The sequence below is a fragment of the Prunus mume genome, linkage group LG6 (assembly GCF_029339155.1).
Source record: "Prunus mume cultivar Tortuosa linkage group LG6, ASM2933915v1, whole genome shotgun sequence".
NCBI classification, from domain to species: Eukaryota; Viridiplantae; Streptophyta; class Magnoliopsida; order Rosales; family Rosaceae; genus Prunus; species Prunus mume.
In genome coordinates this window covers 16,970,023-16,982,283 of record NC_142703.1, presented here as the reverse complement: position 1 = coordinate 16,982,283, position 12,261 = coordinate 16,970,023, and the positions used below count along the sequence as shown (strand labels likewise).

General features: G+C 36.3%; 1 protein-coding gene across 1 annotated transcript; it reads right to left on the bottom strand.

Annotated features, from left to right (window-relative positions):
- Window positions 1-4,025: 4,025 nt before the first annotated feature.
- On the bottom strand, window positions 4,026-11,726 carry LOC103335533 (uncharacterized). The gene is given in 10 exon segments (XM_089055523.1): window positions 4,026-5,676; window positions 5,678-6,348; window positions 6,509-6,746; window positions 6,935-7,288; window positions 7,607-8,810; window positions 9,129-9,677; window positions 9,825-10,180; window positions 10,288-10,806; window positions 11,256-11,399; window positions 11,556-11,726. Coding segments are annotated over 9 exon segments (5,280 nt in total). The 5' UTR covers window positions 11,343-11,399; window positions 11,556-11,726; the 3' UTR covers window positions 4,026-4,374.
- Between the last annotated feature and the right edge of the window lie 535 nt (window positions 11,727-12,261).

Below are 12,261 nucleotides of genomic sequence, written 5' to 3'. Positions count from 1 at the left end.
AAATATAATTAAGGACGAAATAAATTTTTTATCCACGTGATTTGAATCCTATATTATATTTTTCAGACTCAAATAATAATAGTCCCCTTGGTCATTACACATTATTATATCTGTTATAAAACAGGAAATTATGGAGAGAATTTAGAGGAAGAGAAACAATAATTATCAAGAGCTCAACTTTAAGCTTCTTCTCTTCTATTCTTGTGTGTTTTTCATTCATCCTGGTGCCTATTTATAGGCATAAAAAATACATAGTTTATTACCATAAGTGGTCATATATATCATTGGCGAGTCACATATTAGGCAGAGTGGTCATATACATCATTGGTGAGTCATAAGGTAGGTTACAATCACATCATGGGGTACAAATATAGCAATAGGAATTATGGGTAAAAGAGATATGGTGGGCATCCATAATAATCATATTGATTTACAACAATATCAGGGATCTTGAGATTTTGGGTGTAATGAATTGGCTAGTGAAAAAATTAAACACCAATGAGGTGTGTTGACTTCGGCTTTCGGTGTGCTCAAAAGTGGTCTTGGATTCAAGCTCTCCTGATATCTGTCACATTTCTGACTTTAACCAAAAAAAAAAAGGGAAAAAGTTAAACAAATTTTAATTATATATAGTCATCTTCTATTAAGGGATGCCCTTTAGGGTACTTTACAAAATTTTTTCCAATAATCCAAACCATCTATTTTTTAGGTCTTCATTTATAGATCATTCTTACAAAAAATTAGACAAATTGGAAACCGTTTCGACATCCAATTGTGTCCTACAAAATCAATGAACACGGTGCTTCAAGAAAGTGCTAAAATTTCAATAACTCAATTGAATGGTCAAATGATATCAGATTCAAGTGATTTTTTTGTAGAGATGATCTTTAAATGTATATCTACAAAATAGACAGTTTGAATTAGTGAAATACAATCCGAAGTGGGCCCTACAAGGGGTGTCCCTCAAATAAGCTTATTTGAGAGATCCCTCAATGGAAGCTCTCTGTATATATATATAATTATAAATAAATAAAAACCAAACTAGAAAGCCTTATTTTCTAATGTATTATATATCCTAATAGTTACGTCGACATGACTCTTATAACCAAAACTATAGAAATCAAAATTTTAATCCTCGCTAGAAAAACTATTTAAACCTATTGTCAATACGGACTTGGTTCATTTGGCCCAATAGAATGGACAAGACTTTGTGTGAACGTAAGACCATTACGCAGTTCATTTGGCCCAACAACTCCACTTTTGCATACGTACACATGAATGGACAACGTGCTTAAACTTTAGGATATATTATTAATATAGAAGCACATGTACATATTATGGTATAGGTATTTTGATAACACCACGTGACATTGTTAAAATCGGACGAAAAATTTCTCGAATTCAATGAGAGAGGTACCATATAATTGATGAACCATCATAATTTTTTTATTATTTTAGTTTAGTTGTATATGTGCTCCCGTCAAGTTTTCCACATTTGTTTTTATTTTCACATTTTATCCTTTTTATTTTCGATAGAAAATAATAATAATAATAAAGTTGGACTCCCATGACAATAAGGAAAACATTTCCTTTTTAAATTGGGAAAACCGAGTCGGTGTGGAAACCTATATATATATATTAGCGTCACTCTTGCGTCTTACTCTTCACCACAACTAGCTTTTCTATTTTAGAGCGACACGCAATGGAAGCGGCCTATCACGAGCTGCATTTCGCGGAGTTGCGTGGCACACAATTAGACCACCCTGATCGTCATGAGCAATCTTCACCCAGCGTTCCAATTGAGATTGAATTCAAATACTCCATAAACCACAAGGTTTTCGACGGCGATCTATCCGAAGACGGAACCTTAACCGGCCTAATTCTTATACACCAATATGAACCTCAAGTGACAATGACAAAAGCCACAATAGAAGATGTTTGCGGTTTAGAAACCCGAAACGACGTCAAGCGTTTTATTTCAGAGAATTTGTCCTTGCTTGGAGTCGACGAGGACCCGCAGGATCAATTGGTGGAAATGATTATAGAATTCGGTTGCAAAATTCGCGACTTGGATTCAAACAAGGGGGCTAAAGTACTGCGATTCAGTGCTCATATAAAAAAAGAGCATAACTGGATTCGCTCCGAGAGGGTTCCGAAAGAAAGAGAACTTGAGATGGAAGCGTTGATCAAGAAAACCCTAAAGAGGGTTAGAGTGGTGGCTGCTGATGAAGATGAACATGAAGATGAAGACGAGGAGGAGGAGGAGGAGGGTGGGAAAAGAAAAAGACGTGTAGTGCAAGAAAGTGAGGTTTGCCCTATTTGTATGGAAGAGTTTGTTGTGGGATCAGAAGATGTTGCTTCCATGCCTTGCTCGCATGTGTTTCATGGCAACTGCATAGGACGATGGCTGAAAGGGAGTCACCATAGTTGCCCTATTTGCCGTTTTAAGATGCCTTGGATCACAAGGCAATATTAGGGTCTTAAGCTACTCAAATTAGTTGTTTTAATTTGCTATTTGTAATGGTTAAGCGAAGCTTGCGTATGTTTCATATCAATTTATTATAAAAAAAAAAATTTGGATCGATTTTCAGAAGAAAATAAGATGTGGAGTTAACAACACCACACCACCAACCCACCCCACACCACCCCCCACCCAAAAAACAACAAATCCCTCAGACTCCCCTTCCTGGGATATCACGTGCAGTACCTCTGCCGAATCCCACCTCCTCCCATCCACCGGATCAACTCCCCCTGCAATTCCCATGTAATACAAAGTGAGGAGTAAAAACCACAACCGATGTGTGCCGGTCATTGGGATCTAAGCTACCCTAGCTGTTCTAATTTTCTTGTATGTTGTACTTGTTGCTTTCTTCTAAATTGAGAATGGAACTTGCTGGGCATGATTTTGCATTTTTCATTAACCTAACTAATAATAATTGCTGACTTAACCTACCACTCTCAGAGAAATTCTTTACTTGGGTTAACGAAATGAGGAAAAGAGAAAATCAGAGTATTTCAAATTTGTTAAACCCTAAACAAAATCATTAACAAATCAGTGTTGGAAATCATTAAAATTTTCTCAACGTTTGTGGTTACTGTAAATAATAAGTGGGTGAAACAAAATAAAAAATATTGAAAAAAGAAGCAGGGTGAAAGTTTAAGGTTCATCCTTCTCCCTTCTACTATATACATTTACAAAAGCTTACTTGGTAGACCATTACTCAAATATAAGCTGTTTGATTCATATTTAAAACTCAGACAAATCCCAAATAAGAGCAAGTTTATTTGGCTTATAACTGATTTCTTTGGACTCGACTCGAGAAGCAGAGCATCAGCAGCTTCCGGAGAAACTGAATTGGACATCACCTCAGCTTTACCACCACCATCTTCTGCGTCATATGCTTTGTTTCCAGGTTTGACTATAGTCTCAAATGCTTTCCCAAAATGTTTGGTCTTGCAGTGCTCCAAAAATAGCTTATCCAAGATGTCCTGCATTCTCTTTATCCTCAATTGAAACCTCCTGGAAAGTTCTTTAATTGTAGAAACTTTGTTGCCAAGTACCAGCAAAAATTTCAGACAGTTGGTAAAATATAGATTCTCAATCATACACCATGATTGTAATAAGTTGCTATGCATTATTGTCTCATTTGTTAAGCCTTTGGAGTTAATGTTGTTGGCTAACATGGTCTTAGATCCTTCTTTGTAAGTGGTCTTGAGTTCGATCCTCGTTTCCCACTTTTTTGTTGGTTTGCAGGGTGCACGCATGGTGGGGATGCGCATATATGTTTGCCTCTCTACCGCTGTTTATCTGCCTCTCCACGTGCATGATGTGCCGGCACGTGAGATTGTTGGCCTATTCCTTCACAGCTTAAGCTTTTGGACAAAGGTAGCCTAACACTGATGTCTAATCAGGAGTAAGTAAAGCTATTCTAAAGCTAATCTGTTGGACACAGAAAAATAATGTAGTGTATGTTACAGATAAGACCCACCTCCCATCAAATGCAGCATAAATTTAAGTTCATCAATTGATTAAGCATGCCCAGCAATTGTCTATATAAATTTTTTTTTCTTCTCGACCAACAGAGTTCAGAAACTGTAGACCATACATCAGTCATAAGTTTCTCCACATCCAACTGAAACTAATGTCAAGAAACAAGAAAAATTCAATACAGTTGCTCATATTAGGTACTGAAACCATAATTTTTATAAATAGAAATCTAAAACAGACGGTATTTACTAATTTTAAACCTTCAAATACTTTTCTACGAAACCCTCAAATATTTCCAAGAAGCAATGAGAATCCTTTGGGAGGTTACTTCTGTCACAATGTGTGCCATCCATGGATCCAGTTTGACCTTGTGAAGCTTCAACCATCTATTGTTCTGGAAACAAATGTCTCAATATATCAACCATGCCCAGGTTGCCCTTCATGTCGACAAAAAGGGCATCTGAACAGACGAACCTTGAACAATCAATCCTAGAAGTTGCAATTACCAAAGCACTGCCGGTCTTCTTAAATGCTTTAGCTAGCACATTGACATTTTCTTTGAGTGGAAGCACATTGACATTTATACCAAGAGACTTCTGTACAGAAATAATTCTTCTAAGGGCAGCAGAGATCTCCCTTGGTAGTAGATTCTCAGTGACATATTCCCAATTCATCAGATCTAAGAGTATGTCAAAACCTATCCCGAAATTCAAATAAAGCAAACACAATGTCATAACCAATCTTTGCATTAGTAGCGAATAATACTTGTTCGAATATGTGGTAAAATTTCCAATCCACTCAATCATGGTCGCCTCATCAAATAGACACTCCCGAATAACATCAGTCAAAAACTGACGGATGACTTCAAAAGACATTCGCACATCAAAAACTTCACAGGAATTAAATCTGGTATCTTTCTCATGGTATATCAGCCATTCAATAAAGCAAGATCTTTCAGTGATCACATAACCTTGACACAGAGATACCCAAATCAGAAGGCGATCAACAAGATACAAGAAGCAACTAGGTGATATGTAGTAACGTGCACTCCTAGTTTCGTTATAAGTTTTGATCAACGCATCACCAAACGTCGACAAAAGAGACTCCACTCTTGGTTCTTGGATGTTGCCACATAGATTTTCAATGAACGCCTTCCATAGTGGATTGTACTCAATATTTTTCACAAGCGTCGCACACAGTTCATCATTCAGCTTACCAGACGCAAGAATTATTGAAGCAAGGTATCCAATTTTCCCTGAAGACAGCTCTTTGGATGAGCTCATGTATTCAACTATCACTTGTTTCAGTAAATTCTTACAAGCATCAGACCGTCGAAGAGATATCATATTCTCTCTTGATGATTTCCTCCAATCTAAAGGAAATATGTAGGAAACAAAATTATCACCCGACAACTTAACAAATTTCTGCAGTGTGTCACGATCCATCAGGCTCCGCTTCAGAAATTTAGAGTTAAGAAGATATGTCACAACCTCATATATCTGGATAAGAGACTTGCTTCTGAAGAATTTTGAATGAGATTGAGTGCTTAGGAACCTGTAAAGAGCTTCAAGTTTGCCCAAAACCTTAATGCCAAGATATAGCATTTCAGAACTCCAATAATTCTGAGCAGCTGAAACATACTTGTGAACATCAATTGAGACTAACTCCCCGTTACTTCGGAAAAAATCTTTTCTCCACACCTCTAATCCAATCCACATCAGAGATGACTGAAAGATAAATCGGATTCAGATCTTCATGAAACAGCCTCCATACTCCTAAGTAATTTAGAAAGAAGTCTTCATAATTTCTGTATTCATCGGCGTCTATCGATTCGAAGTTCCCTAGATACTCAATCAAGTAAATACTTTTATCCTTCCAAGAATTCCAAAAGTACAGCAGTGAATCAGCAGAAACCTGTGTCTTATATTTTTTGCCTTCTGACTGCTGTTTACGATTATCCATCAATTTGTCTTCCCACAAAAACTTAGAGGTGCTTGAAGAAAGAAGACCATTCAAAGTTTTCTGAGCTGAAAACATTTCATCTCTGACAGTTTCCATCCTGGATCTCTCATTTTTCACAACAGAATAATGAAATGCACAAATCTCTAGAAAATCCAATTCAGTTTTAGTAGTCCCATTTCCTCGTTTACCATACTCTGCCGTTGCATGTTGTTTCCAATCTTTGATGTATTCCAGACCTCTGTCAAATAGTTTTCCTTTGGAACACATAGAAATACACTCAGAGAAATAGTTCCCCCTTGCATACGCATCTGCTGCAAGCGCATAGCATCCAGCTAGAGAAAAGCATTCCCCAGCTCTTTCCAGTTCAGGTTCTTTGCATTTATCCAAATAAATATAGCCTGCACCACCAAAAGGTTTTAAGTGATAAAAGCAGCAATTTTAAGATTTTAAGTGCAACAAAGGATAACCTGAAAGCTGTCACAAGTCACACAACACAATAGCCTTTTCACTGTAACATGAATTCTGGCAAGACAAAGACAATAGATGTTAAGATCATACCGGCTCGTTTATACTCTCCCAAATTGTAAAAGCATCTGGCAGCAGAAACAGACAGGCCGATAGCTTCAAATATTAAAGCAGCCCTCCGAAGCATGGTATTAGCCATTTCAGGATTTGAAGTGCGCATATGGTGAGCCTTAGCTTTAAGTTCAGCAGCTTCAGAAAGCCTTTTCCAGAATGTATCACCAGCTTTTTCAAAGCACATTCTGGCCATTTTGTAGTTATGATCTTGATATAGCTGCAAGAAACAAAATAAAAAGGGGAAACATTAATATTATTGAAACTAATGGTTATGATGATGATCATGACAATAGTTATTATGATCGTAAGAAAAGTTACTATATAATCATAATGATCATGATTATTATTCTAACACTGATAAGAATATCAATTGACAGTGCTATTACTCGTCATGATTAAGCAAACCTTAATTCCACGTGCTTTCCACTCTTGTGGACTGCTTGCAACTTGCATAGAATGTGCAAATGAATCATCAAGTTGTCTAACTTGTACAAGACATTTCTTTTTCCAATAGTCAAACATGGGATTGGAGAGCTCTTCAACATTCTCATAAATCCACAACCTCTGTCTCGTACGAGAGACTGCAACATATAACTGCTTTAATTCGTGGCATAACATGCTGTGTTTTGCATCATCAAAGCTTGGAAAACGCTCAGGTAATGCGGAATTGAGCGAATCTTGTTCCTTCATGAAATCATATATCACCCTCCATTGATTTTTCAGGGGTGATGATCCAAAAAATTTGTACAAGAGTACATCCTGCAAAAAGGGCAAATGCTAAGAATGTACCGAACATTGATTTCAAACATGACAATTTCAACTGGAATAAAAATATTAAATTTGCAGCAAATTTATTATAGAATTCAAATATCAACCACTGTCTTATATGAAGATATAGCTGGTGGTAGATGTAGCAAGACAAAAAATTTGAATGAAAAAAACAAAAACAGAAGAACGTTTACCTGGCAGAAGTAACTGAGGATCAAACACATCAAAATATATTAAATGAAAAATTTTCAGTGATAATAACTTATGTAAGATTATTAAACAAATCAAAGAAACAAACACTGTAGTGACCTGAAACTCTAGGCCCTTGCAGTCCATTATAGTAAGAACAAGTGCTTGCTTCCGTATGGAGTTGGAGACTTCCTTCCATGCACTAGTGTCACGTACCAAAATAACCTGCTCTGCCCCGAAACCAATTGTGTTCCCAGTAACAAATACACTATTTCCAAAAATTGTTTCAAATACATTTTCATTTTCTCCAGAGTAAATTAAAATTGGAGCTTCCCCATATACTGGAATTGTTTCTGGTTTCAACTTATCAATTGAGTGGGGAAAAAAATGATAAAGTAGTTCAACAATGCTCTGCAATAGCTTCAGTATACCATCATGGCTTCGGAAGTTTTCTGTCAAATGAAAAATTTCTGAGATTTTCTCATTGTCCATTTGTTCTTTATGCTTCTTTCTTCTTGAATCCAATACAAACTTGTTGTAGAACAGATGTCGTATATCTTGGAATCTAAAATGAATCCCCCTTGCAATGGTTTGCGCTGTATCACCAGAAAAAACAAAGCCCTCTTCAACATTACTGCAGATATATTTGAACAGTGCAATTTGGCTCATGGCAAGATCCTGAACCTCATCAATGTACACAAAATCAATATCATCACCCTCATATTTTTCACGTTTAAAACGGCGGTGAATATCATTCACAAAATCAGCAATATCAAATTCACCATTCCTTCTCTTCATTTTTTCATAAACCTGAAATATATCATATATTATATCTCTCTTCTCTTTGTCTAGGTCGGAAGCCTTTCCCTCTGACATTTGCGCATACTCCTGCCGGCTGAGTTTTCCATCACATGCTTCCATAGCACCCAGACCACCTTTTATTTGAGAAATAATCTCAGTAAAGACTCTTGAAGCATCAAGCTTCTTTGTTAACTGGATATTAAAACGAGGCCAATATGATGAACTAAATCTCTCATAATTGACCTCCTTCGTGCTTAGAAAGTTCTGCAGCAAAACTGATCTTGAACTTTGCAGTCTGTTGTGAGGAAGTTCAGTGATGTCAAGGAATCTTTCAAAGTAAGAATTACCCAAACTTCCATCAAGCATCATCAAGAATTTACGAAATGTTAAGCAAAGAGGATAGCATTTGGGCGGAATATTAAGAAAAGAATCAGGGATACCCCTGAATTGTGCTTCCTCATCATCAAAATCATCCATATCAATCAAACTGCATTGACCTGAAGGGCTTCCACCACAAGCGAAACTGTGAACATAAAAAAGTTGATGAAGTTGACATTTACAATTGAAACGAATATATATATATATCAAATTCATTCTTAATCATATGTACCAGAACTTGAACCAATAAATTAACAATTAGATTTCTACACATAAATTTACGATTTCAAGAACATGTCCCCAGGTACTATGCCAGTATTCAAACAACTAGCAAGTCAATCAAGAACATATATATGGTGCATTCTGACTAAAGGGTCACAGTAAATAGATTTCTGAAGAAATAAAAACTATTTTTAAAGAAATAAAAAGGTAGCAAACATCATTATTCGAATAATCCGCTCACCTTTTCAATCGTGAAATATGTTGCTTGACAGAAAAACAGAGTTTAGGACTGACAGTCACAAAAAGCTGGCGCAAAGCAGTCACATTAGTAGATGAAGAAGAAGAAATCTGCTCAGCCTCATTATTCGGACTAACATGTCTGAATGTATTGCTCTCAACACCGTAGAATCCCTCTTCTGCTGCCCTATGGTGCTTCTGTTCTTTCTGATATAACTTCATGGTCAATACTGTCGTCTTCCCAGTGCCTGACCGTCCTAAAATAAATGTACTTCTATTGTAAAGGATGGTCTCCATTTCTTGGTCAGTAACTTCAAACGGGAGATCCAATTCTCTGCCCTCATGGTCGGAAAGCAAGACATTCATTACCCCAGAAGATGACAAGGAATAGAATTTCATCAGCAACAAACTGTCGCGGACCTTGCAACGCTCAACATAACTTGTATTTCCAGAAGAGTGACCAACAAAATCATTCGGGATTTCCTTGATGCTAACATCTTTGAATCGAGGAACATCCAAAGAGGGTGGCCAACTTGCTGGAACTTCCACATCACTGTTCACAATACAAACCAGTAAAAGTCAGCACTCTTTTATTTGAAAAAACTGATCAAACATTTGTTACATGAGTCCAAGGAAGCGTAGTGTAAAGCTCTGGCAACATCAATTCATAAAAATATATAATAGAGGCAAAACAGCATACCCCTCAAGACATCTCTCCCTGCAGAGATTGATAAAACCATCTGTATATCTTTTAAATATAGAGTCTAATCGGTCCACCAATTTTTCAATACCCTGTAGATCAGGCAATATGTCCCAGATTTTTAACACTTGAACGTATCTTGAATTTTTTACTATGTCTGTTGTGCTGAGAATGTATAGCCCTTCAACCTTAAATTTCCTTAAAATCATGGAAGAGCTTCTACAAACTATCTCTACATTTTGTCTCCTGGGTCTCCAGCCACTCGAAATCCTAAGTAGAAGACTCAGTACTGACATCTTCAATTGGAATGACTTCAGTTCTTTGAACGATTTCAAAAAGTTATCACTGAATACCACCTAAGAAAATTTGGGAAAAAATATTGACAAGTGTCACAGCTCAAATTTTTTAGTGAAATAGAGGGGGGAAAGAAAAAACTGTCATGCTGATAAACCAAAAATTGTACCTTCCATGTTGCACTTCCAGACATGTGCATCGCCTTCCATATTCGTATGTAAGGAGCTATGTTTAATAAGAAAACCATAAAGAGTGATGTATGAATGCTATGGTTGACTTCAAACTCTTTCGACGCTTTGACTTTAAAATGAAGAGCAGTTCTATCATCCTCGTTCTTATTTTTGGAGACCTCAGTGACTACTAGTAAGGCCCAAGAGCTCCCTAACTTCTGTAAATCAGAAACAGTTTCGGGTCTAGTATCTGCTAAAACAAAAACATCTCCAGGCAGAATTTTGTATGGTCCTTTGCTGCAATCGGTGGACAGGTTTCTCCAGCAATCAATCTTGATATCATATAGCTTTGTTCCATATGGATTCAACTCTTCAACAGAAATTATCTTACTATATGGCGCTCTGTCCATAGTTTCCATACTTGAACGCAGTTGAGTCCGAGTTTCGTCCAACAAAGGATATGAATAAGACCCGAAATGATCCTGAACCGACTGAAATGATTCAGGAATCTTTTCCACCTAAAGATTACAAGGTCATCAACCATTAACATTACTTTTTTTAAGATTAAAAAGGCAATTAGCATCACTTGTTTGATCAATGGAGTTCACAAAATTGTACTTATCATGGTACAAACTAAAGGCTCTAATCAATCCATGCTGAATAATGCCCAGACAGAACAATGGAATTGAGAAGCCTAGCTAGTATAGTGACACAACTTGATTCTCTGTCAAATTTATTAATTCATCAATTACATATAATCAATCAAATAATTGGTTTCAGACTTCATTTTTAAGGACATGCATGCATAATACGAAGCATAAAAATCTCTTCAAATTTTAAGAAACAAGACAGAGAACAGGTTACAATAAGGATAGGGCAAAAGTTCGATTTGCTTCCATTGCAACGAAAGAAAAAAAACAAAGAGAAAGATGACAATGGAAGATAAACATGGGAACTAATTAAATACCTTGTGCTGGTAAAGATTTTCATTAAGAATGTCTTGGAGAGACCAAGAAAACAGAATGTCAGTCAAGCTCTCAGAGCCTTCCATCATGTCCTCACACTTTGTTCTCTTCTTAACTGATATGGTGAAGTTGAAACACAATTATTTCTGCATGCATTAATCTAAGAAGATTAAGAAGGCAATTCCATTTTCACTAATCAAAATGGTAATTAAACAGAGACCTTAACCAATTTTTTTTTTAAAGGACCTCTTTTTAAACTTGTTCCGAAAGAGTACTGATAAAAATCAAAGAAATGTTCTTACATGGATCGACGCTATGGAGCTTCTTTTTTTCCTTTGTTCTTTTGTTCTTTGCCTGTGACACTACTTCTTGCTCGAGTTTTTGTTCGACTTGAGTGTTGAAGTACGTGAAGAAGTGGGAAAGGCAAAAATACGTGGAGAAGGTGAAGGGGTTGGGTTTTGGTACGAGATTACTTAGCCATGTCATGCGACTGCTGTCCCAAATATTTCTGCTTTATGTTCTCTGCTTTGCTTTCTGCTTTCTGCTTTATTGGCATATTTACTAATCCGTAATTGGGCGAAGAGGAACTGAATTGATGAGAAATTAGAATTTGGATTCTCATTAAAGTTGTTTACTAAACTCTCACAATGGTATTGATTCCCTATATTCTTTACTAAATTCCCCTGAATCAAAATTGAAATCAGTTTTATTATTAAAATGCTCTTGTTTTAAATAAATTATTTTATATGCAAATTTTTGTTGGTTAGTGGAAGAGAAATTTGGAATTTTAAAAATTATGTGAGGGATATAATAGGTAAATTCTTGATGAGTTAGAACATCTCCAACAGATGTGTCAAATTGCCATATGGACATGAAATGACAAAAATTGAATGTTAAAATTGCTCCAACTCAGTAGTCAAGTCCTACATAGATTTGAAAGTTGGAAGAGATATGTCAAAAATAACATATCAAAAAGCTTCATGTCAAATATTATTTTAATATATTTTT